This window comes from Podarcis liolepis (genome assembly GCF_965112155.1).
Source record: "Podarcis liolepis genome assembly, chromosome: 1".
Classification (NCBI taxonomy): domain Eukaryota; kingdom Metazoa; phylum Chordata; class Lepidosauria; order Squamata; family Lacertidae; genus Podarcis; species Podarcis liolepis.
Genome location: NC_139554.1, coordinates 96,620,408 through 96,647,437, shown reverse-complemented (window position 1 = coordinate 96,647,437; position 27,030 = coordinate 96,620,408). Strand labels below are relative to the sequence as shown.

The 27,030-nt window shown below is 41.5% G+C and overlaps 1 protein-coding gene and 1 long non-coding RNA gene across 4 annotated transcripts; one reads left to right on the top strand and one right to left on the bottom strand.

The window, feature by feature from the left end:
• Positions 1–20: 20 nt before the first annotated feature.
• LOC310701305 lies at positions 21–5,881 on the top strand. 3 transcript variants are annotated; one of them, XR_014522998.1, is made up of 3 exons: positions 21–554; positions 2,665–2,809; positions 3,607–4,142. It is a non-coding gene; the product is annotated as an uncharacterized lncRNA (long non-coding RNA). The 3 variants fall into 3 exon arrangements; XR_014522997.1 differs by lacking the exon at positions 3,607–4,142 and adding an exon at positions 4,152–4,660 and having other exon boundaries at positions 86–554; XR_014522996.1 differs by lacking the exon at positions 3,607–4,142 and adding an exon at positions 5,687–5,881 and having other exon boundaries at positions 89–554.
• Positions 2,274–27,001, bottom strand: ACMSD (aminocarboxymuconate semialdehyde decarboxylase). Its single transcript, XM_083491060.1, has 10 exons — positions 26,876–27,001; positions 23,259–23,303; positions 13,995–14,091; positions 13,464–13,513; positions 12,086–12,322; positions 10,772–10,865; positions 7,504–7,599; positions 6,902–7,074; positions 2,939–3,037; positions 2,274–2,448 (listed from the first exon to the last, which is right to left on the bottom strand). The coding sequence occupies exons 1-10, from the start codon at positions 26,930–26,932 to the stop codon at positions 2,386–2,388; spliced, it is 1,011 nt and encodes a 336-aa protein (XP_083347186.1). The 5' UTR covers positions 26,933–27,001; the 3' UTR covers positions 2,274–2,385.
• Positions 27,002–27,030: the final 29 nt, after the last annotated feature.

The window sequence follows — 27,030 nt, the reverse complement described above, 5'->3', positions numbered from 1 at the left end:
CTCCTCCTCCTCTGTCGCGGCCTCTCTCGCGACAACTCAGAATCCCGCGAGGAAGAGTCACGGGGCTTCCGCTCCACTCCCGGCTTTATGTATGCATACATATATAAACAACAACACCCCGAAACCATAGAGTTGTCCATAGACTCTGAATGAGCCGCAGAGTCGGCAAGGGCGCGCGTTACTCTTTGGCTGTTCTCTCTCTATGATAAGGCGCAGCTCGTCTTCAGATTTTTACCTCAGCTTTAGAGGAATCGAATAGGAGCAATACGTGCAGTATTGAGTCCTGCCGGCTGCTGCCTGGAGGCTTATCTTCTCGGTTCCTTTACTCCTCCTTACCCGCCTCCCCCCCGCCCAAGACAAAATGTAAGGGAGGAGAAGGAGGATTTCAGCGCCGCTGTGAAATTTAAGGCGGTCTGATGCGAAAGGGGACAGGTCTGAGCTCCCCATGATATGCTCAATTCAGTGCAGACATTTGCTGTGTTCTATTCTCTTGAATGCAGACACGTGGCCCTTTCACTACTCTGGCTGTAGTGTAGCCCTATGCAGACATGGGGGTAAGCCTGACTGAACGCGGTGGGGTTTACTTACAAGGAAGCATGAATGGGCTTGTATGAATGGGCCTGTAAGTAATGGTGCTGAAGCAGGGCACCGTTCCTTCCTTCCTTGAGATATCCTCCTTCTGCCCACCCAGTTGCTAAGCAGCAATTTGAGTAGGCAACTGTCATCTGGGCCTCAATGAAAGGAAAGCAGGAGCTTGGAGGAAGGGTTTTATTCGTGAGGATAAGAGAGGGAAAGTGAACACAACAGCTCTGCAAGAGATGTGCTTGTTAACCTAGTCTTTTCTATCCTGAGAGGAGCAGACAAGAGGTGTCCAAAATATAAGTCTAGCAGCAATGTAGTCTCTGACTGAAAGTTCTGGAGGAAGGAAAGGGCCCCTGGGGCCTAAAACCAATGTTACAACGAATCAGCACCCTCATGAAATCACACATTATGCTGGCAGATTTCCTTATCACTCATGCCTGTCCCCCTTTCCTTCCTCCATAACCTTTAATCAGAGACTACATTTCTGCTAGCTAGGCTTGTGTTCGGGACATAATGCCTCTGGTTCAATTCTCTTTCCCTCACACCATCCCCCACTGACATTCATTAAATTTCTCTTAGGCTCTCTGACAGAGTAGGAATCTGATGTACCATGAACATTTGCACGCTCATCAAACCAACATAAAATTTGATTTAGTAAAAGATATCATCTGCCCTGTTTTGCATTTCTCAGAACTAAAGTGAAAGTAGCCATCCTCCTACTCTGCACAAGAATGTCAAAGGAAGCCTCCAGCACAAAATTGCTGAACGTGAACTTATCAAAGCAAATTAGATTTTTTTGTGTTTTAGCCATGACTCAAGATAGTGGCCTCCTGTCGCACCAAAGGTGTTAATTAACTTAGCAATGCCAGGGTGATTGTATTCTCAGGATGATTGTGTTGTCAGGATGATTGTATTATTCGCTGCTGTGAATGGTTGCTTTATATTAGGCTTTACATAGAATTGTCCTGATTGTTCTTTTTACATTTAATTGCATATGATTGCCTCATTCAAAAGGTGGTCACCTTCATGTTAATAGGATCACCTACAGAACAGTATGTAAAATAAGTGCTTAAGAGCAAAGGGGTTCATGGAACAAGTTAGAATGCATTTAATGAATGCACTACTATGAAACGATAGACCTACATGCAAATATACTGATAGGTTTCAAATAAAGAATTTCCCCCTCTTCCATGTGTGAAAAAGAGCCATAGATACTCTATTCTGCTGCATATGAATAGAACAAATGTAGCCTTTCTTCATATAGTTGAAGGAGAATGTTTAATAATTCTTCAAATGTGGTCCTTTCTATACTATGTCTTTGCTGAGGAGCTTAGCTGAATGCATTTCTCCACTTCAGCTCCCAAGTGAGGCCAAGTAGGGAGACTTCTGTTACTATAAATACATCCAGCACCTTGTACTTTCATGAGCATTCCTACATGAACTGTGCTCTGTTAAGCACAGCTCAAGAGCCACAATTGTTGTACTGCAGTTCCATGTGAGGAGATGTTTCCTGAAATTCACATCTGGCCATTTTGAATGCTGCTATAGAAAGTCCCCAAAACATCAAAAACTATAACAAACAATTGATTCTGTAGATAACAAGGGAATCTGCCAGATCTACACAGTTGAAAGTCTCAGAATGCATACAGCTTGCATGAAGGTGCATGAAGCTTCCAGATGTAAACCATAAATATTATACATACTTTTATTTGAAATTTTCATGGGGATGCATACACATAAGGATGTAGATACATAATTATACATAAAGACCCAACACTCCAATAAATGTTTATAGTTCTGAGGTTATTCAAACTGCTTTCTGTCAAGATTCAAGAATGCAAGAGCATTGCCAAACTTGAGCTTATCCTGCAACAAAAAGTAAGGAGGCTTTTGAGAGTCTTAACAAATGTTTTGGATACAAATACAGTAATGGCTTGAAAAGAAATTAATATATCTGCACCAGGATTATTTCCAAACAAATGTCCAGTGGATTCTTGTATAAAAATGAATTTGAATTATGAAATATAATAAGCAGCCAGGGACAGTAGTAGCCAACCATTATTGGTGGTTGTCTCTTCTCAGGAATCTCTCAGCATATGCAGAGGACTCAAGAAAGGGATCAGCTCCTCATTTTTCACTGGGCTTTGCAAACTCCCACAAGCAGTGAAAGGGATTCCGCCCTTCATGCCAGAAGACTTAGAAATCTGTTAATCCTGCTGGGCACAAGGTAAGCAACTCTTTCCCTCTTGAACTACAAACCCTGCTCTGATTTGGACTACAATTCCCATCAGTCCCAGCCAGTGAAGTTGTGATGGCTGGGACTGATGGAAAGATTTTTTTAAAAATGTAATAATACCTTTAGTTCATCATCAAACTCCTCCATGGATTCAATAAGTTTTCCAGGTTCATGTTCTCCCAGTGGAAATGGATAATCTGTTCCCAGCATCACTTTGTCCTGAAAACAGAAATAAGCAGGTGGATAGCATTATTAGCAGCTAATTCAGGGAAGGAAACCCTGTAGTTCTCCAGGCATTGTTAGACTTCAGCTTCCACCACCTGTGACCACTGATCATGCTAGATGGGGCTGACAGGAGTTGGAATCCAACAGTGACTTGGGGGCCAAAAGTTATTTGTCCTTGATTTAATAGGTGCACATTTTCCAACTTAAGAGTGTCCTATGGGGAGCATTATTATTTTTTCTATATATAAGTGAGGCACATTTTGATTATTATATCTTAAAACTCTTTGGTTTTTCTGTGTGTGCAAATTGCTGGCCAGTAAAAGAGATTATATACTGGGTAAAAGACGCTAGGAAGTTGAGAATTGTATAAGATTGTACTATTTACCTCAGAGGGTAAGTGTTTTTGTTGTAGGAGAAACAGTGCAATGAGGTGCACTCCCAAGTAAGTGGATATAGTATATGTGATTGCTTTAACATATGCTGTTACTGAATGGATGATTAATGAGGAAGAAAGCAAGATTTGGTATTTAAAGAAGGCAACCCCTTTCCTTCCTTCTCCATAGAAAGGCTGTTCTTCCTGTGCAAATTGCTTCCATTGTTATGGGTAGAGAAAGCTGGAGGTTCTGAGGTACTGTAGCTTCTGTGATCATTTTGGATCATTCATAAATTATGTCCTGTGTTAAAGTAGAGGGAGGGAAAAGTAAAGTTATGACAAAAGAGGAAGGCGAATGGAGTGATCCATCATGCCATAGCCATTTGTTTCCTTCTTACTGAGAAATGAATACAAACTGACACTTAAATAAAACAAACCCTGCTTATTTTAGATATCACATTTACTCAGTGTTCAGTTGTCTCTGTGGTGCTCCAGGTACTGCCACTGAGCCTAACCTGCCTCACAGGGTTAATAAAATGAGATTTCCTTATTTAGGCCATTTTGAGTTCCTTGGAGAAAGGAAGACAGACATATGTTATAAACACATCTTAGGAAAAAAACAATCAAACAACACAGTCACTGATATCAGAACAAATGCCCAAAGCATTGATTCTGGAGGAAATTCTGGAGGCTGTGTACAAAAATATTTTCCCCTCTGCCAAATGTCTCCAGCAGGTGTCACCATGGGGTTTCTGAAAGAAACACTTCAATCTTAACACAGTTATGTCAAAGCACAGGCCCACTGCAATCTGCCTTGTGTCTTTTGGAAGCTATTGTAAAGCATGAAGGAAGAGATGTTTGCCATAGATGACAAAGGAAATATTGGGCGCAAAGGTTCTGGAAATCTGTGATTGACCAAAATCTCTTACATGTGTCTACTATATACAGCCGTGTGACTCCTCAACCATGTACAGTATAAAGTAAAAAAGTCTGTTATGTAAAGTATATGTAAAGTACATGCCCTTAGGGACTTTAGATGCTCTTTCTCTTATGATTCTAAGCTTGGAACTGTGTTTTATGGTAACATATATAATAACATATACCTTAATGCTCAGAATAATAAATCCACCAGCTGAGTCTGCTGATGTTCTAGCAATAGATATCAGAGCAAACAGGGTGCTGGAAAATATTGTTACTTTCAAAAGTCATTGCCTTACATGGTTGCTAAAAGAGTTCAGTGAAGGTCAATAGAGAAACAAATTACACCCTGTTGGGTCAAAGGAAGAGAATGTGTAACTTAGGTCTCCACAGTCTGTTGCACAGCCACTTTTCTCGTAGTCTGATATCATATCCAGCATGGGGCCAAAATGCATGCTGGTAATCAGTGCCTTTTTGTGGGGTGAGGGTTACAAATGAGGTGCCAGTCCTCATACCTGGATAAAAGTGACATGGGTGTCTACACAAACTGACTGGAGGGAATTCGTTTCCCCTTAGCTGTGCACTATTTTTGATGTAAAACATTAACTTCACCTGGCCCTGCTTTATACAAAATGGTCCTGCCCTGCCATATCTTACCAGGCCCTCTGCTTGAGCTGATAAGTCAATGTGGCCTTCCTGGACACCACCCTACGGTTGCATAGGCACCTATTTACCTACTTGCACTGGCATGCTTTCAAACTGCTGGGTTGGCAGGAGGGTTGCAGATACAGGCATGGGTGGAAGAGATGGCGGAGCCAAAGGGAAGTGATATATGAGTTTTGTGCCTCCCATGAGACAGGCGCAAGGGAGGAAGGACAGAATGTACCAGAAGCTGAGGGAGAAATGGTGCTTGAAGGGAGGGAGCTATCAGAATCCCTTCTGTCCCCTCCGCTGCTGTCTCCCAGGACCAGGAGGGGCTTGAGGAGACAGGCACAGTGACAACTCCTGTGCTGAAGGAGTCACAGGTTTTTTGCCCTTGTGCCCCAAGGAGGGCACTTAAGTTTGGGGTTGAGGGCTGGCCACCCACGACTCCATCCAGTCTGGAGCATAAGCTCAGGGAGGGGCTCCAGCTGCTTAGCCACCAGAAGTGTGTATATGCATATTTGGTGCACCAGTGGAGTTACTAAAAGTTCATGCTTTGTCAGTAAAGAATTAAACTCCCGTCCATTTGTCCTCTTTGGGCTGGGTATGCTCAGGACAGCTGATGATGTCTTTCTTTGCAGTGGCCTGCATAAGTTTTGATTGTGTGCTCAGATACTGAATGTTGAAGGTATCTTCAACATTTATTCCAGTTAGCTGTATAAATTCATCACTGAGAGATAGAAGTAAATGTGGAAAATTTTACAAGACAGTCCATGGTGTCTGGAGATTTTCTGAAAGTTGCATTGATTCCACTGGGGAAAAGACTCACAAAGCTCTTGAATATTAAAATAACCTTCAAAATAACACAATTCAGATACAACTTGTTGGAGTGTGATTAGTGGTGCCTCAGCATCTCCTACCTGACTGTATAAAAGTCAGACAGTGTCAAATCTCCAAAGAGCCTAGTGCTTAAGCAATAATTAGCCACAGTTAAAGAGCTAGCTTAATCCATGTTGTATCAGCTTTTGTTAATATCATTGTTGATGTGTTTTATTTTTAGCATTGTTTGCTGGTAAAATACTCAGCAACTAAAAAAGGAGGAACTGGATCAATCAAATGCATTTATTAAGTATCAACAACTAGGTTTTTATTGGTGAATAAGGACAGAACAGGTCAAAAGGCCAGGATCTAGATCAAGTGGACTGCTGGCATGTTCAAGTATCACTTCTCATCTTTGTGATCTCTGAATTAGGGAGGAGAATAGGAAGGGCAACTTTGAAAAGCACCAGCAAAATGCCACCATTTTCCCTCTAGCATGTCCTAATGCTGAATCTTCCTTCTAATCCACCTTCCAACCTGGAAAGTGGAGGAGTTAAAAGACTGGGGCATGTTAGAGAGAGGGTGACTGTACTTCCTTCATTATTTGTGTGTCTCACTTTGACCCTTCTCAGATATTTATTACTGTCCCTGGAGGAAGATGGGCAATAAGTAATCATTTCAAGTATACCAAGAAGATGAGTTTTTATTCTCTTCCCAGGTAACCCCTGTCTCACCAGTCTTTTTGCTGCTTATTCTTCTCCTATTCCCTGGGCAAAGGAAGAGTCAATCTAAGGGTGTGCCAAAGGGTAGAGGGATGCCCTGCCTTCTGTCTCTTCCTTTCCATTTACCACCCAGGAGAAAGGAAGGCAAGAGAGAAGGAATGTTTAGCAACTAGGAAAGGTGGCCCCATCCCTTTGCTTCCATGTCATGGCAAGTATTTGTCTTCTCATCTGATGTATGATGGAGAAAGAGAGGCTTTAATCCTTTGCCCCCCCACCCCATCATTTGCATTAGGAAGGAAATTCCCATTTGCACCAATAGGAGTGCGAAAGACTCAGGAGAGAGAGCTTACTTGTAGTCTTTGGGCTAAATACCATCTCACTCACCTTTCCTATTACGTCTGTTAGCATCTTCAGTGCATATTCATCATGAACAAGTGAATCTGTGTAGAATGAACCAAGGTATTTCTTTGGATCAATGTTATTATCTACTGCACACAAGTCAGGCCGCACGTTGAATCCATGGGAAATGCGCCCCACTGTATAAGGGAAAGAGCCACCTAAAAAGAAAGATGTGTTGTAAATTACTTTGCCTGAATGAATATATCTAGGAGTACCATTAAACACTGTGAAATGATATAGACATTGCTGATATATTCAAGTTGGGGATTGAATCTGGGACTTTCTGCATATGGAATGCACATGCAGTGATCCCTGCCTCCCCATCCACATACCTAACAGCTATTTCCTGATATTGACCTTGAAATATCTAATCTGGCTCTGTACCTGGAGTGCTGCCCTTGCCTCTACCATGCCTTAGCCATCCCCAGCTGAACGAACCTAAGTGTGTAATGCCCAATAGCTTAAATGGGCTGACTGAGTAGGGCTAGTGTTGAATTACCACCCCATGACTAGTGTGTGTTGGGGCAAAGAGTTGAATACTGATGATTTCTGTGTGTCCTCCAGCCTTCCTGCTCTCAGATACTTACCTCCATGGGCAAAGCAAACTCTTAGCTTGGGAAACAATTCAAATACCCCTCCCATAATCATGGAGCAAATAGCGATGGTTGTTTCCGAGGGCATTCCTAATAGCAAGAAAGAGTTATTAATTATTTCTACAGTACTTCTATGCATAATAGTTTTGTAAAAAAAAAATTATCACAATTATTGTGAAATCCACTGTGTATAATTGAAGAACTGATACTCCAGCTTGACTTTACCAGGTCCCTGATTCATATTTTACCAGTAACACCTAAGAAAAGATGACATAAGCTATAACATGATCACACAAAGAGTTTCCTTGCTCCCTTTCCATTTTATTAGCAGCTACTTGCCAGGAAAATGAGTGTGATGGTGTCATGTCACATAGATATTCCTGAGAGATGTGAATCAGAAACACAGATTAGGGGCCACAAGACACCCCTACATTGTTATTGTTGTTTCTTTAAATTTATATACAGCTTACATGCCTTATCAAGTGATTGATAAGTATTACATCCATTATAAAATTGTCACACGTACTGTAGTTAAATACACAATAAAAAGCCTGCTAAAAGCACAACAATTAAAAAAGTTAAAAGGGCAATTAAAACAATTAGATCAGAAAGTTACAGTTCAGGGGAATACTTGTCTAAGTATGTTAGTCACACTCAAAGTAGATCTATTGAAATTGATGGGCGTGACTAATTTAAGTTCAAAGGAGGAATTCAACACCATGCTCTTCTTATTGTTCAATCAGCATTTGGCTTGCCAGATGGAGCAATCCCCCTCTTCTCTTCTCTCCTCTTCTCTCCTCACCTGCTGTTCTAAGGGTTCTCCAACACACACCCCAAGCCAATTTCAGGGGACATTGGGGAGGAAAAGGGAGGAACCCAATTGTGCAAGTGGAAGTCCTTACAAAGGGCTTATGCTGATGGGCCTCATTAGTTGAATCCCACCCAGTGAGTCTATTCTGACTAAAACTTAGTTGGAAACAACATGACAGCTGTAATTTGATAGGGTCCCCTATCACATTGATAATGAACCCACATTGCATGGAGTCTCTCTGCACCAGAGCAAGTCACTTCCAAGAATGTGCAGTGTGACAGATGCGGAACCTTCCCATATGAAAGTCTACTCCAGTATTTCCTTTCTGTTCTTCAGATATTGGATTCCCAACTCTCATGAGCCCCACTCAGCATACAGATGATGGGAGTTGTAGTTCAAAATATCTGGAGGGCACTAGGTTGGGGAAGGCTTGCCTGCTCCATATGGGTGTGAGTTGTTCTAATGATTGTGGTGACCATGTAGAGCTGCTACTATACAGAGGAATGGTGCTTTGTTGCCCCTTGAGATAATTAGATAATTAGATTGTTGTATGAATGCATATGATGAGTTTACACAACATATGTATGTATTTTTCTGTTTTTATACTGTAAACCACTCTGTGATCCTCAGGTGAAGGGTGGTATATAAATACAATTTTTAAAAAAATCTATATGGGGAACAGAAATCTGCATGCTTCATTGACTTCCTCCCCTCCCCTTGCCTATTCATCTCTCTCAACATGAGTTGATGTTGTAATACTGTGCAATGCTGATATTTCACCGCTAGGTACTTAAAATAAAAACAAATTAATAGGTGCAGCTATGGTGCACTGCTCAGTGCCAGTAATAATCAAGCAAGTTAAAAGGTAGCAGCATTTTCCTGATAAGGTTTTGTTACAAGTACAGCACTTAGCCTGTTTACATACACATTGCCATATCCTCAAGAGTAACAATACAAATCTTTTTTTTCATTTATAAAAAGTGGAAATAATTCCCAACTAGCTTGAGAGAAGAAGTTTTATCAGCACCTTTAGGGAACTTTGGTACCTGGGGTTATAGTCCTCTGCTTCCATCTTCAGTGGTTACAACCAAGGATCTTTCCTTCCCTGAATCTTCCCTAATGGCCGGAGTGCTGTGCCATATATATATGTCTCTCTTCCAATTAATGGGAATAAGGTTGCCCATAAGGAAGAGTGAATGGACAATCAAGCAGGCAGGCCAGGCCACAGGTGGCTCAGCAACTGCTCTCTCAACTCTCACTCATTCCCCTTTCTACCTCCCTTCATTTTCTGCCTGTGATATTCTTTTTCCAGCAAATCACTGGCCCTGGAAGTTGGAATCAAGCCCTGTATTGACTACCTTCACCCACAGGAAGTACAGATTATCATATCAGTGACTGGCTGGTTGCAAATACTCCCCACAGAAGAAAGAAAGAAAGATGACAATTCAGTTTAAAAATAGCTGATCTTCTCATCGCTACTTTTATTCTTGAAAAGAAATTTCATTTTCATTTGAGGGAGAATGAACAATGTACTATAAACAAAGAGCTATGGGAGAAGCAGATATGCTTCTGCTTCTGTAAAGACATTCAGAACATTAGGAGTATCCTAAGATGTGCCAGGAGACATTTGGCTCCATGTGGGCTTAAATAGAAAAAAATGTTGAAGACCCATGTGGAGTAAAAGGGGGGGTGGGAGTTTGAGATCACAGTCTTATTGAGATTGAATCTTGAGATCTGACAAAGCTAACAATTTTCTATCATGTGTTAATTACAAGCAGCTTATTCCTATCTGCAATGTCTTTTGTGACTTCTGATGGGAAAAAAGGAAAGCAAAAGTGATTTATGCACCTTCATTTCATGCTTCCAAGTAGCATCCGAGGTGGTAACATACTTATTCAAGGATAATGCACAATCTATGCTTCAGTTATCTCATAATGGTGGGTGTGGGGGTGTAAATTGCCACAATTTGCCACCACCCAGAGGCATGTGGCAGCAAGGCTTTACATATGTGGAAATTTATACATCCCCATTTCAGTACTTCTCAGGGTGATAGTTAAAGTCATTTTAAGAGGATTGCTGTATTAGGGAACTTAGAATAATCAACGGCATCCTGATTAAAGCCCCTTGATGCAAACTTCATGGATGTGAATGAATTTAAGGAATTGTAAGAAAAGTTGTGCGAATCTTCCTTGTACATTTTCAGCTGTGTCTCCTGCATTATTTCATTTATAGCCCACTTTTCCCCATCTCCATTTTATCCCTATAAAAAACCCCTGTGAGATAGGTTGGGCTGAGAGATGGCGAATAGCCAAATGCCACACAGGGAGTTTCAGATTAAGTGAGAATTTGAACTTGGGTCTGACACCCTGACTACTATGCCAAATTGGCTCATTGCTGTTACTCACAAACAAAATGAATGAATGTCTTTTAAGAATTGTAAGTGCTACTGACCTACAAGCCAGGGAAGCCAATATTTCGACATCCTTCCATCTGTCTGCATGTCCCAGGGATGCACAAAGAGGCAGCAGTTTAATTGTTCAGCAGCCTTAAAATTAGAGGCAGTAGGGAAGAGCTTATTAAAAAGTTGACCAAAAATATGACATTTCAAGTAATACAATTGCCAATGTTTAAACGTAAGAGTCTGGTATTTTTATAACACAAGAGTAAAACATCTAAGAGCAATAATCATAGAATCTTATAATTGTAGAAATGGAAGGGATCCTATGGTCATCAAGTCAAACCCTCTGCAATGCAGGAATCTCAACTAAAGAATTCAGTCTCAGCTGCTCACATGAAATTCCTCACATGCTTCCGTGGACTGAGGACAGAAAGCACAGTCATGTTTCAGCCCAACCTACCTCACAGGGTTGTTGTGAAGATATGAAATGGTGCTGGGGTGGGGTAGAAAGAGATATACTGTTTCCTGAGCTCCTTGGAGGAAGGTTGTGATAAAAATATAACAAATAATTGCTAGTCTTAGGAGGATCTATAAGTCAGTTAATGGGCTTCTCCAATGGGCTGGAATCTCCATCAGCCAGTGCCTGGGTCCATTTGCAGCATTTAGATGTACATACATGTACTATCCCCCTCCTTTTCTTATTAATTTCCATCTTGTCTTCATTTATATTGTGACCCTTTAGGTAGGTACAGGCCCTTTTTAAAATTCTGTGTGAAGCACTTCAATTATTTTAAGTGCAAAATGAATGATTCATTGTTATTATTAGTAGCATTAAGAATTTTATATGGGAGTAACCCTTGTTCATGATTCAGAATCATGGCATGGACTTCCATACCTGGTCTCCTGATTAAGTTGGTATGTCAGGGTACACAGCATTTACATGTACAGGAACTACCAAGTTCATAGCATCTACATACACAGCTCCACCAGCATCTGCACTGGGTCCCTGTTGTCTTCCAGGTTCAATTCACAGCACTGTGCTGGTTATCATTTTTAGAACTCCAATCACTCTAAGCTTCAACAAACGTGAGACACTGCTACTATCTTCATTTAAGATCCCATTCCTACATGCTTCCCTTCTTCCTCGGTGAAAGATAAGATGATATCTGTCATTTACAGCTCATCAAGACTTCACATCTCCTTTAGGGAAGTTTTAAATGTTTGATGTTTTATTCTGTTTTTAATCTGTTGGTAGCTGCCCAGGGTGGCTGGGGAAACCCAGCCGGATGGATGGGGTATAAATAATAAATTTTACTACTACTACTACTATTAATAATAATAATATAAACAAGGGAATGTCTACTCACAGCATAGACTGGAAAGAGTTCTGGGGCATTCAGGTTCCAGTTGTTGATATGAGATCCTATCTGCACACCAGGAAATCCAAGCTCTTTCACACAACGATGCAATTCCTTCACAGCCAGGTCTGGAGCTTGCATGGGGAGGGTGCCAAGGCCAATAAACCTCTTTGGGAACTTATTCACAGTAGTGGCTAAGTCATTATTTAAAAATTGGCACAGGTCTAGAGTATCCTGTGGTTTGGCCTGGTAAGAATCATGAAAGGAAGAAGGAATTAACATGTGGTTTTCAAATCGGGAGAGAAACAAAAGTTGGTTGTATAAATAACCTTTAGGTGGAGTCTCAAAGAACAGTGCATATGCAGAACTCTAGAATTAAGTCCCTTTGCTTCACAGAACAACTAAATAGGATAGCTTAGCTAGGAACCTATGGTCTCTTAGCAGGACAATTAAGAAGAAAAAAGGAGCACAAACACTAGAGATGGTCTACTTTTCCTTTGCTGAGGCACCAATCCATGAAAACAACCTAATGCACCATACACACAAAGTACAACCTGGAAAACACACAGATACTACAAAATTCTTTGCAACTGCTACTGTTGTGTAACGCACAGCAATCATCCAGAAAATGAGATCCTTCCCTACAGACAGGAATTCAACTCCTTATACACACAAATACTGGTAATTAGTTAAAGTCCTGCTGGGGTAGCAATATATATATTTGATGGGCCCCACCCCTTTTCAGTGCAGGAGGTCATGGGTTGAAACTCTGGATGTGATTTTCCACTAGATGTAGCGCCAAATACAAAAGCTCTTTAGCCACCACCATAACTGGAGCAGATGCCTGCGTTGTTAGTGTTGCTCTTTGATGCCTCTGATGCACAAGTAGAACAAAAATGGAACCTGAATGGCAAATGCTAAATTCCATTCTATCACCTAGAAGCTTCATCCAGACTAGTTCTGGTTTCTGAGCCCTCACTGGACACATTGCCCATCCGGCTCTAAGAATTTATTCACAATCATGTAGGTTGGGAGAAGCCAATTTTAAAATTAAAGTTAAGCTTTAGTATTAGAGTAAAGCAACTAATTTTGTTATAACGAGCAATATTCAGATATTATTAATAATTAGCTTCCATCCATTATCAATATATCTGAGAAATAAGACAAATATATTCAGCTTTATACACAATTATTTATAATCCATCAGACCTCATCTGTACAATGACATCTGTTGACATTCTTTAGTCTCCTGAGCCTTCTGTCATTGCAAAGTATCTGATTAATCAGAAGGATTTCTGCCTTCCTTTTTGCATGTGGAGTTCATGGTTGCTTGATTTTTATGATACAAAAATGCTGTAGTTCTTTTCCTTGACTTGACTTGACTTACCCAGTAACTAAACATGACAGGAACTGTAGAAAGGGCCTGGACAGTGACTCCTATAGAACAAAATTAGTAAAAGTTGTTTTATAAATGCTATTAAATATTTTTTTAAAAAAATAAGCAAACTATTCCAGAGTAGTTTGTTTATGAGCAATGAGGACTACTGGGGGGGGAACAGTTTTGGGATTGTTTACTTCACTACATAGCAATCAACTACTTTAGAAATAAACTTGAACTTGTTTTCCTGGAGGGAGGCAATTAATGAATATTTTTGAAAAATAACCCACTACAAGTGAATGGCTCTTCAAGAGGAACACTTGAACTGTTACTTTGGTGCTTCCAGGTTTGAATATAGATGGAAATTTATCTGTGCATTTCTGTAGTAATATATTTTGCAGTCTACTTTAGCTCTTCTTACTCAACAAAAATGCAATATATATTCTGAAAATCAATTGTTAATGCTTTGCAAAAGCATCTTTTAAGAGCTGCTGTTGCCATACTGGACGTCTGCATAGTACACATCCATACTGATAGTACCTGATTGGTTCATCTGTTTAATCCGAACCTCTGGATCCCAACAATTCTCTTGGATAACTCTGAAAAGTTTCCCATCTTTCATCATTTTGGCTTCCCTCTGTAAAAATGGGGAACAGTTATTAAGGTAAATGTTATTATATTTCCTTTTAAAGGAATATTTTCATGTATTTCCTGTCTGTTATTTATTAATCTAGTACCCAACGCCTTTTGCTGACCTGATCTTTTTAACATAACAGCAGTTTACTGTGACACATAGGTAATGCTAGAAAACGGGGGCCATATGGCAGGAGTCCATGCTGTATTTAATTTCCATGATTGTGATGGATCATGAGGGTGAGCTAAATGCAGGGTAGCCAATTTGACACCCTACAGATGTTGCTGGACTACAGCTCTCATCACTTGAAGTTGAGGCTGATAGAAGTTTTTTATTTATTAATTTTATATCCTGCTCTCCTTCCCAAAGGAGCCTAGACTCTTCATTTGTTTAAAAAAACACACACTATTAAAACACATTTTAAAACGGTTTATAATGTAAAAAATCTTTAAGAAAAGATATAGTAAAGCCATGTGTCTGTAAATTGTAGTTCATAACATATGGACGATACTACTTCAGCTATTCTTGGACTAAATATATTTATTTATTTTAAAAAACTTCATAGCTCTTAATCAACAAAAACATCAAGAGATTTACATAAAAGATATAAAATACTCCATTAAAAATAAATATAAAATCAAATGTTAAAAACAAGTTGACACATTTTTTTATCAAAATGTAAATAAAAACAGCAGTTTCAAACCAAATATCTGTATTATAATTACACATTATGTATTACACATTACAAATTCACGTCCGGTTAGGCTTCCTTAAACAAAGAAGTTTTAGCGGGTGTTGAAAGCAATACAGTACAGCAATTCTGCCTGCCTAAAAAGTAATCTGCACCTTCACAACTTTGTGTTTTGACCCAGTGGGTTTCTTGCAAGTTCTTAATAAAGCCATGAGACCAAGGACATTTTAAACCTTGAATATGTTACTGTGACTTTTGGTTATTAGCCGTGACCCCCGCTAATTGATTTACGAACCTCGATTAGCGATTTATGGCTGCCCGGCACGCTTCCGCAGCTCCTCTCCGTCACGGCTCAGCAGAGCTTCGCACAGCGGTGTAAAACTGTCACCAGCTTGCAATCAGCTTCCAGACAAACACACAGAGTCCAGTTCGTCTATTTACAGCATTTATTCCAACATTTCCCCCAGGGATTTCCTGGGCTCCTCTCCGCCATTACAGGCTACGTCTTTTCCCCACGGAACACAGAGTGGGACTGGCAATCTTTGCCTCAAGCTCCTCCCGAGCTTCCAAAAGTGACGTCAGAATGCTGAGGCATCATGGGAACAACTTAACCAGTTAAGTTCCAACTCCCACACCCCCTTTTGCATCACATTCTGACAAGACCCTCTGAGTTCAACACCTTCCCCTTTGCCTTGTGCCCCTTCCCGGCATCTTTCCCAGGCACCTGTTGAACCCCTTCAACACTCCCAGAATCACACTGTGCGACACTTTTCCACGCACCTGTGACCTGATACCCTACTGACCCATTAGGGACAGCAGTTGTGTCTTCTCCGTCAGACTCTTCCCCCTCTGACTTGACAACCCTTCCGTGAGCTTTCTCCATTACCGGAGATGAAGCCTCACACCTGGACATTCCTTTCACAACCCTTGGAGATGCCCAAACCTGCCCTGAACCCTGACCCTGGACCTGGTCCCCATCACCGGGATCTGAACCCTGATTCTGGACCTGATCCCCATCACTGGGTTCAGCCACAGCCTCCCTTCTCCCTTGAGAAGACTTTGCACCCGTCACCTGGTGACGTATTTCCTTTTCCTTGAAAAATTCCTCCAGAGCAGACCCAGTAAACTGTGACCCTCGGTCGCTCTTGACCCCTTGCACCCTGGTGGAGAACCTTAGTTCCACCTCCGCAACCCAATCCTGGATCAGTTGCGTCACCTCCCCCTGTGATTTGAGAGAGAAACACCAGCCAACCTGGCTGTGGTTACCTGTCAGCGACAGCACATACCTGGCCCCACCCAGACTCTCAGACCTCTTGGGTCCTGACAGATCTGTGTGAACAAGCTGAAAGGGCTCTTTGGTAACCCTCCCAAACCCGGGAAAACCAAGCACCTTTGCACCTTTGCATGCCCTGCACCCTTGGGACCTCCTCCCACATTTCCGGAGCTTGTACCCTTTTGTGCACCTGTGCAACTTTTGCACATCTTTGGGAACCTTAGCACACTGCGCCTGTGCTTTTTCAGCATTCCCACCACCCTCCATAGGTGACTCCAGAACAAAGACGTTGTTCTTGCTCTTCGCCATGTTGACCCGTTGTCGCCCCCCTCTGAAAATGGAACAGGTGTCATTTTCAAAGCACATTTTTGAACCCCTGCTTCGTTAGAGCAGATACAGATAACCGACAACTATTCAGTCCCGGCACAACGCAGATCTCTAGCTCCTCCTGTGAAGGAGAGAAAAAACACGTTAGCCAATAAAACAATTGTTCCTGTTGAAAACAGCCCTGCAGTTCCGCAGCTTGCCTATCAGGTGCTGCCTGATAGCAGAAACCAAAACACCCAGCGTGTCATCGTGTCCTGGCTGGAGTTGTTTTTCACAGTTGCCATAGAAGCAACAAACGTCCCGCTGCCTCAGTCCTTGGCAGCGTCCGAAAACCGCAACATCCTGCGTTGCTCTGAAGACTGGACTTATCTCAGAGTTCCCAGACAACTCTGCAGCACGTATCTCCCGCTGCAGCAGATGGTTGGCCTTGAAGCCTGTCAATGACGAACTCCAGTGGAAAAATACTGCTCCGGGGCTCCTCCCAGCTGGCCTCCTTCTCCTTCTTCCGGAAAAGCACTCCTTGCCAGCTCCGCCCCCTCTGAACCTCCACTTCATTCCAGCACGTACAGTGGAAAACTTTAAACGTGCCTTTGGAAACCTTCCGCCCCCCCCGACCTGCTCAGCAGCACTCCTTGTGGCTAAAGCATCAGGGACAGGGGCTCCAGCCAGCTTTAGGCTTTTGTAGTCCTTCTCCAGGGCTCTGGCCTCCTGCTGAAGCTTCACAGCAAATGCAGCACATTTCCAAGTGCCAATAGTCCCTTTGCCCCCCCTCTGGGGCCCACAGCCTTTCCCAGCTGTGCACCGGCTCTCACGTAGGTGATCAGCGCCATCTTGTCTTTCTGTTCTGAAGCAGCCATCTCCCGGCCCTTGCTTTCCGCCTCCAGCCTCACAAACACCCTGGAGCGCTGAACGGCCTCTGGCTTCCTGGCACCCAGAACAGTAGACTTCAGATCAGCAGCCAGGTTGCCCAACTTCTTAAAGTGAGCCTCCCACAGTCCTCCAAGACCTGGCAGCCTGCCATCCTCTTCCGTTCTCCCAAGGGGCCCACAGCCGTACTTACAATAACGTCAGCTCTACTGGCTTCTTTCCCTGGAGAAACGATACCCTGCTGTTCTCAGCTCCTGGCTCCACAGCAAACCTCTGCTTTTTTTCAGCCAGCCGCTTTTTTTAGCTCCGCAGCTCTCCTTGCCTCTTAACACCAGGCAAAAAGTCCTTCCGCCTCCTGCCGGCCCCCTGCTCGACACCGCAGATCAAAGCTCCCGGCAGTATCTTCCGTGACAGTTTTACAAGCGATGATTTATGGATCCATAACCTGTGACTTTTGGTTATTAGCCGTGACCCCCGCTAATTGATTTACGAACCTCGATTAGCGATTTATGGCTGCCCGGCACGCTTCCGCAGCTCCTCTCCGTCACGGCTCAGCAGAGCTTCGCACAGTGGTGTAAAACTGTCACCAGCTTGCAATCAGCTTCCAGACAAACACACAGAGTCCAGTTCGTCTATTTACAGCATTTATTCCAACATTTCCCCCAGGGATTTCCTGGGCTCCTCTCCGCCATTACAGGCTACGTCTTTTCCCCACGGAACACAGAGTGGGACTGGCAATCTTTGCCTCAAGCTCCTCCCGAGCTTCCAAAAGTGACGTCAGAATGCTGAGGCATCATGGGAACAACTTAACCAGTTAAGTTCCAACTCCCACAGTTACTAGCCTCATACATCATTCATAACAACTGATAAATATTTTAAAACCTCAATTCTACCCCCACCCCCCAAATTTCATTGTGACTATATTTTGGCAGGCTCCTGGAATGACTTGGCAGCTGTGTCACAATTCAAGAAAATTGCTCCAAATATCACAAGCTATAATTACAGAGCCGCCATCTGATTCCTCTGGCAAATATAGTTCAAGAATTTATTTTCCAAAGTGCCAGGAGGGAAGAACTTAAGCATATATTCCTACAGAGTATGGATATATGAGTCCTCTGTTGACTTTTACATAACAGGCACCAAACGGTTTAGAGAAGATGGAAATGACCTGGTGGAATCAAGCATCTTGTTGTATAAAAATAGATGATGGGGATTCATTTTGTTATGATCAGTGGGAATATTTTTTTGGTATGCACAGTAAGTTGTGCGGTTCTTTGGCTGGGAGATTGTTATATGGAATCATTGCAGTACTGAAGCAATACTAAAAAGACTATAATTTCTCTAGGGGTTCTCCTTTAAACCCTCATAAATAAATGCCGACTGTAGAAAGAGAAATAATAGCCTTTCCAATGGCCTGAAGGGTTATGCTATGAGATGGAATCTCCAATGAGCAATGTCCTAATTAAAAACAGTGGCTCCCCCACTCCATCTGCATTAGTGATGTGCAGACTATAGCAAGCCCAATGCAGAACGAAAACAAATCTGCTTAGTTCAATTAGATGGACGGAGGTAGCTCTTTCCTCATTAAAAGGTGTGGGCTTAAATCACATAGTCATTCTATCATCAGCATGAACACACATGACCCAGATATATTTAATACAAGCATTTATTTGCTGGATCTGTAGTTAAAATTAATTTGGAGCTGATTCTCAGAGGCTTTGCAGTTAATTATTCGACACACATGGATCCAGAGAAAATTAGTTTTCCATTGCAAGCTACGACTGCCACACTGAGTTCTTCATAAAGTTAATCTAAGGCTTCCTTTCTTGATGCTAAATCTTTGTTTTATAACATAAACAGTGGGTTATATTACAGTGTTTCCCAACATCTATTGATATTGACTTCCATAAATTCTAGCAAAAAACAAGAAAATACCATTTTAGTCAGATGATGATGATGATGAAACTGAACCTCAATATATGCCTGTTGGTGTTTTTTTGCATAAAATGTTTTGAGGAAATAATATATGATATAGTAAAGCTGAAGCAAAGTGTGTTTTTCTTTTTTCATTTTAATGTTGTGTGATGGGAGATGGTATTTGCTACCTAAGGGAAAACAAGCTTCCCTTGATGTGGTAAGCCTGAGCTCTCACCACATAGCAGTGCATTCCAATGAAATAATTACTGAATGAAAAATGATGTGGTCAAGGCACCCTATGGTGGCTTTACCAAGCCAAAAAAATAAATAAAGCTAGTAACTCAAATTACCTTTAACCAAAAAAAGTAACTCTGTAATATATCAAATGGAAAACCTAAAATATAAACCTTCCCAAGGTTTGAGAGTCTTGGAAGCCCTGCTCTAAGCTGCCTCACCTTCTGAAGTGACGGGAGCCAGTTGCCTGAGAAATAGGGCAAGTTGGTGCCTTCTCTTCCATGTACAGAAGTCAATCAGACCGGTGGCTGATCACTTCAGCACTGGTGAGCGGACAGCATCCTCCACTGTACCAAAGCAGTATGCTTGTTTAGGGCAGTGTTTTTCAACCACTGTTCCGCGGCACACTAGTGTGCTGCGAGATGTTGCCTGGTGTGCCGTGGGAAAATTTGAAAAATTCGAAAGATTTTTTTAAAAAATAAATTTCAAATTTTCGCCCACTAGGCGGGCGCCGGACTGTGTCCTGGGTATGGGGGTGGTGGAGTTTTTGACCCCACCCTCGGCCAGCAGGGACGCCGATTGGCGCTCCTCAGGGGGACACCCTCCACTTTTCTGATGTCCGGGCTGTGATTGGTCCAGACTCCAGCCTGGACCTATCACAGTAGGACATCATCTTCCGACTTCCTTCCCGCCCGAGCACAGTGTGCAGCGGAGAGAAGAAGACGTCGCGACTCGAGTCACCAGGAGGACCGGAGAAGTTGTCATTTTATTTCTCTTCAGTCTCCACTGAATGCCTTGACTGGGTTAGGGACCCTTATAGCTCAGCATCAGTTGGTGGAAAGGACATGACTTTACAGGAGCAGGAGGAACTAACTGAACTGAGACAAAATCGTGGTTTCAAGCTAAGATTTGCTGATCTACCTTTGGACAGTTTTTGGCAAACAAAGCTATTTTGACATTGCTCCCATTTTCCACTACATATCTGTGTGAGATGAGCTTTTCAAGCATGATTGCTATAAAAACTAAATACAGAGAGAGACTGAGAGCTGTTGGCAAAGAGCTACGTGTGTGTCTTTCTTTGATTCCAGCCAGAATATCAGCTTTGTGTTCAGCCAAACAGGCCCAGGTTGCGCACGGAATAAAGTATTTTATAATTTTTCATATTTCTGTTTACTTACTATTTCATAATAAAGTAATTATAAAATACTTTCTTTGTGTTTATTTGATTCCTATTCAAGAGAATTACTTTATATATAGTCAATATAGGCACAGAGTTAAATTTTTAAACATTTTCTAATGGTGGTGTGCCTCGTGATTTTTTTCATGAAACAAGTGTGCCTTTGCCCAAAAAAGGTTGAAAAACACTGGTGTAGGGTGCACAAAACCAGTTGTGAGAGCTCTTTGCCCTCATATCCCTGAAGTAAAGACTCATGATGAGACATGTGTTTGGTGTAAAATAATGACTGTAAAAATATCTGCAGCAAAGTGTCCACCACCATAAACACTAACAGGCATAGAAATTGCACAGGAATGGGGGGGTGGACAACAACAACTCCACATGCCTTTATCTTACAGGGTTGCTGTCAAAGCCATCTGAGGGTGGTGCTTCCCCTATAAAGGCAGCCACTACCCTCACCCCATTGGCCACTGCAGTGGTGTGACTCCTTGCACCACTACCTTCATGCAAGGAGTGAGCCCCAGAGCCTTTCTCTGACTATGGGGTGGGTGGGGCAAATGTAGCCTCCATGGTGGAGCAGCCATCTTCTAACACTGTACCTTCACTCTCCAGCATCTACCTCATGAATGCTGAATATTATGATTAACAGACAAGGTATTTTTAATTAGCAGTACGTTCTTTATCCAGTACATTCTTTTAACACTTGATTGTTATGGAGATCACTAAATTGCTGTCACTGCATCTTAGGTATAAATGATAAAAAATAACATTTTTTAAAGCTGCTGTTTCAGGTGTTTAACCTTACAAAATTATTATGAGACAACTGTATCTGATTTCCAGAGAGGCAGAAATATAGGCCAGCTTTTAGGTCATGTACAATAATTTTTCATTCTACTGAGGTGATGGCAAATTTGAGATGTGATCCTTGAGCTTGTTAAAAGTTGCTTTTCAGAGGGAATGAGCTTTAGGCAGTGGTTGTTATGGAGACATGAAGAAAATGATTCAGACAAAGATTCAGAGGGCAAAAGTGAAGAAAGCAAAATTCTTAAAAGGTTTCCAGAGTTTGGGATATTGTATTTGTTCAGATCTATACAATGGTTCTTATTTTTTCCGCAGTTACTTTTGGGGCAAACTGAAAAGGGCATAATTTCACTTTTTCTCTATATAATAACTCTAAATAACCATGGGTTATTTAAAAACCATGTGAGTTTTTAACTGCTCCTTAGTCCTTTGCTTTTTAGCTAAGAGCTGTGGGATTTCCCCTCTCTGTACATATTATTTAATCAGAATTTTCTCTCCGCAGGCTTCAGTTTACAGGCAGTGTAGGAATGGCCTTGAAGTAATTACTTACTCCTGGGAAGCAGAAATAAGCTAATGAGCTTGCTTGAGGCCAGATTAATTTCATTTAAAATGGGTTGGACTGAGTTCAGGACCTGGACCTCCATTAAATATTTTGTGAATGGAACAAATCAGGTATAGGAAAGGGTTTGCATGTACAGAAAGGTGTCATTGCTCATGTCATGACTTCCATTAAAATAAGGCACAGTAACATGTTATGAATGAGAGAGTTAGTTGGTCAAAGTGCCTTCCCTCCAGATATACGGATATTTTCTGTCTTTCAGGCACATTAAGTAGACAAACATATTCTTGCAATTTTCACCATTCAGTTTGCTAAGTGCCACATGGCTCGTGTCCATAACACCACCTGGTTTTGTAAATGTGTACAGTATTTGTACATATTTCTCAATATAAACAGTTTGAAAGATAACATGTGTTCGTGAACTGGTGGTCACTGACCATGACCGAGGCATTGATGTCATAGTAGATGGCTTGATGAAGATGTTGACCCAGTGTGCAACAGCTGTGAAAAAGGCAAATTCCATGCTTGGAAACCACTGATATCCCATTATACAAATCTATGTTGTAATCACATTTGCAATACTGTGCCCTGTTCTGACTGCCTTACCTCAAAAATAATATTATAGAGTTGGAAGATTCAGGACAGATAAAATAAAGTACCTCTTCATAGTTAAACTATGGAACTTGCTTCCATGGGAGGCAGTGATGGCCACCAATTTGGATGACCTTAAAAGAGGATTAGATAAATTCATGGAGGATTAGGCTATTAATGGCTACTTACTGAAAAGTGCTTGTGTTCAGGTCCTACTTGAAGGTTTCACACAGGCATCTGGGTGGCATCTGGGTGAGGTGCAGGGCTAGATGGGTCATTGCCTGATTCAGCAGGCTCTTCGTATGTGTGTGAGAGTGAGCTTTCAAATTTATATTTAAAAAAGGACAGCCAAAAGAAGCTACACCTCCATACAGGACATAATTAATTCATAGGATTCATTGTCACAATACGTGGTGATGGATATTTGTTTAGATTTAAAGGGTGGGTAGTCAATATAATGGATGATCAGTATATTAGTTAAGTTCTGAATCAGTATCATTTTTCAATACCTCAGCTGGAAGGGACATCAGCAGTAGAGGGCTGTTGCCATCATGTGTTGCTTGTGGGCTTCCCGGAAGCATATGGCTGGCCACTGTGAAAAACCTGAAGCTGAATTTGATGAATCTTTGGACTAATTCAGTAGGGTTATTCATATAGATTTTTCCATAATTTTAATATATATTCCTAGATAAGTTTTTATTCATGGGTCACATAGGTCAGAAACACAGCTTACCTCACAGTGTTCCTCCAGCTGAATCCATCCACCATAGCCATATCTCTAGGAGGAGAAGTATACATATGGTTAAATCCATAGCCATGGAAAGAGGAGTTAAGGATATCGTGTGAAGAACTATTCTGACTAGAGCCAAATTGTGACCATAGGGATGTAGGGCTATTTTGGGAGTTTCCAAAAATTTCTCTTAGCTATGGAGCCCAGTTTCGAATATATAGCTACTTAACAAATGTTAAGTCAATAATAGAGTGATTGCACATTTAAAACTGTTGTGTTCAGGCTCTGTTTATGTAGTCCAGGAGGCAGGCAGCCCCTATTAGAAATAGAGTGCTGAACTAGCTGAACATTAGACCAGACCTGATGGACTGGATCTCTTAGGACTAGTCTTCCAATGCTTAAGGCAGCTTCCAGCAGAATAAATAATTAACAATAAAACATGTTAAAAGCAATAATCTATGGGTTCTACCCACAGCAATTTAATTGCACTTGGGTCCCATTGCAATTGTGACTTGGGCTGCAATCCTAACCCCATTTACTTGGGACTAAAGTCCACTTCTATTGGATTCAGTAGTACTTCCTTTTGACGACACATGGTTAGGACTGTGTTCTAATGGAACCTACTGCAATTAACTTGTTAAGGTTCTAGCACAATGAGTGCAGTAATGACCAGCACAAGAGCTGCAATGCTTTGCTCCAATGCTGGGGTCAAAAGCACCAACAACCACTGACCCTGTTTTATTGGTATAGAAGGTGACACAAGAGGACGGAGGGCCTTTTCATTTCTGGATAAAAGCAGCCCATGGTGGCATAAAAGACAGGAAATCTGCACTTTTCCTCCCAGGACCTCAAGGTGGCATACATAGTTCTCCCCATCCTCATTTTATCTTCACAACAATCCTGTGAAGTAGGTTGGACAAAAGGACAGTGACTAGCCCAAGGTTATACAGAGTGCTTCATGGCTGAGTGGAGATTTGAACCCTGGTCTCTCAATACTAGTAGCCCAACATTCTAACTGCTATGCCACCCTGGATTTCTTTCTTATTGGGGCAGTTCCATTTTTAAAGCACACAGAATGTTAGCTATCCTGTAGTTGAATGGTGCAGGACAGTACTGTACAGCTGCTTGTCCTATGATGTCCATAGTGGTGCCATATCTGCAATGGAGATGAGATGGGACTGGGTTACCACCAGGATGAATTTTGTTATGATTTAAGAAAATATCTACTTCCCATTCCACCAAAATTGACTTTTACAGCACAATGCAGGATACTTGGAATTGTGTTCCACTGAGTTCAGTGGGGCTTATTTCCGAGTATGTGTGCATTTAATGCTAGGCCTTTATTATGAAACCAGGAGTAAAATCTTGGGTTTGTGATAAAAAATTTTTTTTTTTTAAATCTGCTGAGCTGTAATTAGTTAATCATTAGTGTAGGCATATATTGATTCTCCCTTTCAGCCTCTATGCTTCAGAAGCAGGGGTGAAGGTCACCTTCTTTTATTAATATTTAAAGAGCAGAGAAAAGCTTCAAATACACAAGTGAAATGTCCATTGATTCTCCCAGAGAGGCTTAAAACTCTTCTAATATCCGGGGGTTGGGGATTGCAGATGAAAGAAAGGCAGCTTTCTTTTATTTCAAAGATTCTTGGGTTTGAAATGTCTCATTATGAGAGACTGAAAAGGTACTCTGAAATAGCCAATAACTAATTCACATAGAGGCAACTTTAATGCATCTGCATGAATAACCTGGCACAAAACCTGCAATTTTTGTTTTCCATTGATGTCAAACTGTACTTTGCATGGACTATCCCCTGCAACACCCCTCTGCAGAATCAAGTTCTTTTTGTAAGTGATGTGTTCATGCACTGATTACCACCAGTTTAAGATAAGGTTGGTATGTTAGTAAAAAGAGTTACCCAACTCTTAGTTCATAGTGTGCCCAATCCAAGTATTGTTTTAATGTGAACTTCTGAGTTTTGCTGAAAATAACTAAAGACCAGATATAGACCCCAGAAACAGTCAAATGATAGTTTGAAATAAATAGTTTGACTGATAGATTGGAAGAAGAACAGGGGGAGTACATCTCTATTATTCTTCCTTGATCGCTCAGCTGCTTTTAATGCCATTGACCATAGTATCCTTCTGAGCCAACTTAGTGGGCTGGACATTTTATAGGGGACCACAACTATATACATCTAAGACATTCAGAAGTATGTCTTGTTGAGTTCAGTGAGGTTTACTCCCTCTCAGGTAAATGTCATTTCCTGTAGCATTGTGTATGTTACTGGGTTGTTTAATAACCCAGTGCAAGTAGCACAAGTTCGCAAACTTCTGTTTTTTCTAATGATGAGTGGTATCCAGTCTAAGTCATACTGTGATTAGACCAATTGACATTAATGGACTTAGCTATTTAACTTCAGTGATATCAATGGGTTTACTCCAAGTAGGACTAATACTAGATATCACCCAATATAATGATATTTGATTTATTCTGATAAATTAACTAGCTCTATGCATTTAAATACATTGGCTGCAATGCTAGATATATTTGCTAGGGAGTAAGTCCCACTGAGCCTATGAGTCCCATGCTGGCCACATGACCCAGATGCTGTACGCCGGCTCCCTCGGCCAATAAAGCGAGATGAGCGCCGCAACCCCAGAGTCAGCCACGACTGGACCTAATGGTCAGGGGTCCCTTTACCTTTACAAGTCCCACTGAATGGTAGCACTTCTGAATAAAAATGCTTAGGATTGCACCGTATACCAATAACTCAATGATGCCTTCAGTGGATGAAGAAATATGCCAATAAGGGGTATGTTCACATTACAGCTCACTCTGCATCCAGAGCGCTCCCACTGCTAGTTTTACAAGCTGCATACACATAACTTCGGCCACAGTACCGATCGTGTAGTTTATTGAGAAACTCTTCTTTGATGCATTCCCCCCCCTCAAACCAGCTTCAATCTGACTAGAAAACATAGGCTGCATTCAGTTCATACTTAAGCAGGGTCTGTGTTTGTGATACAGCCATCATGTAGGTGCAGATGGCAACTTAGTTAATTAGAATTCTGGGTTGTTGTTTTTCCAGGGTTGGGGAAACCAAAAAGGCCATGCATGTGAAGACATCCCCATCCCCTCTCCAAAAGTGCAACACTGCAAATGTGGCTTGAAACAAGTGGGGCGGGGGAGAAGACAACCTCACTGAACACTATCCAAACCCACTGTGTTTTGATTCACAGCAATGCAGCTGAAAACTTTATATTTTTATTAAAAGGTGAAAAAGAAAAGGGACATTTTCCTGTCAGAATTTTTTTAAAAAACAACACACAGAGCACCCTGTCTGCTTTACCCAGCAACTATCAGAACATCTTTGTTGAATGGATTCAAATTAATGGAATAGTCAAAATGCCCTCTGGCAAACGCTAGGGGGCCAGGAGCATTTGGAGCTTAAGATCAGTCATCTTCTTCTTTAAGAGTTCAGCCTAAAAAAATATACCCAGAAGGGAGTTCTCAAAGCCCAGAAGTATGAGAGATAAAGCTCAGCTGAAAACATTCATAGCAATCAGAAGCAATACTTGTACCTAGAGCTTTTGTACCAAATATCCAGTCTAGCTATTACCTGTTTTAGATCAGGCCACTCCTTAGGCAGAATGTGACTATGAATGTCAATTTTCATTTCTGTAGGTTCACCTGAAGATTAGTTTCAACAAAGGCTTGCCCCCGATAAACTTAATTGTGCTTTTGTACTGCCTGCCCTTGGAGTAGTAGTTTTTC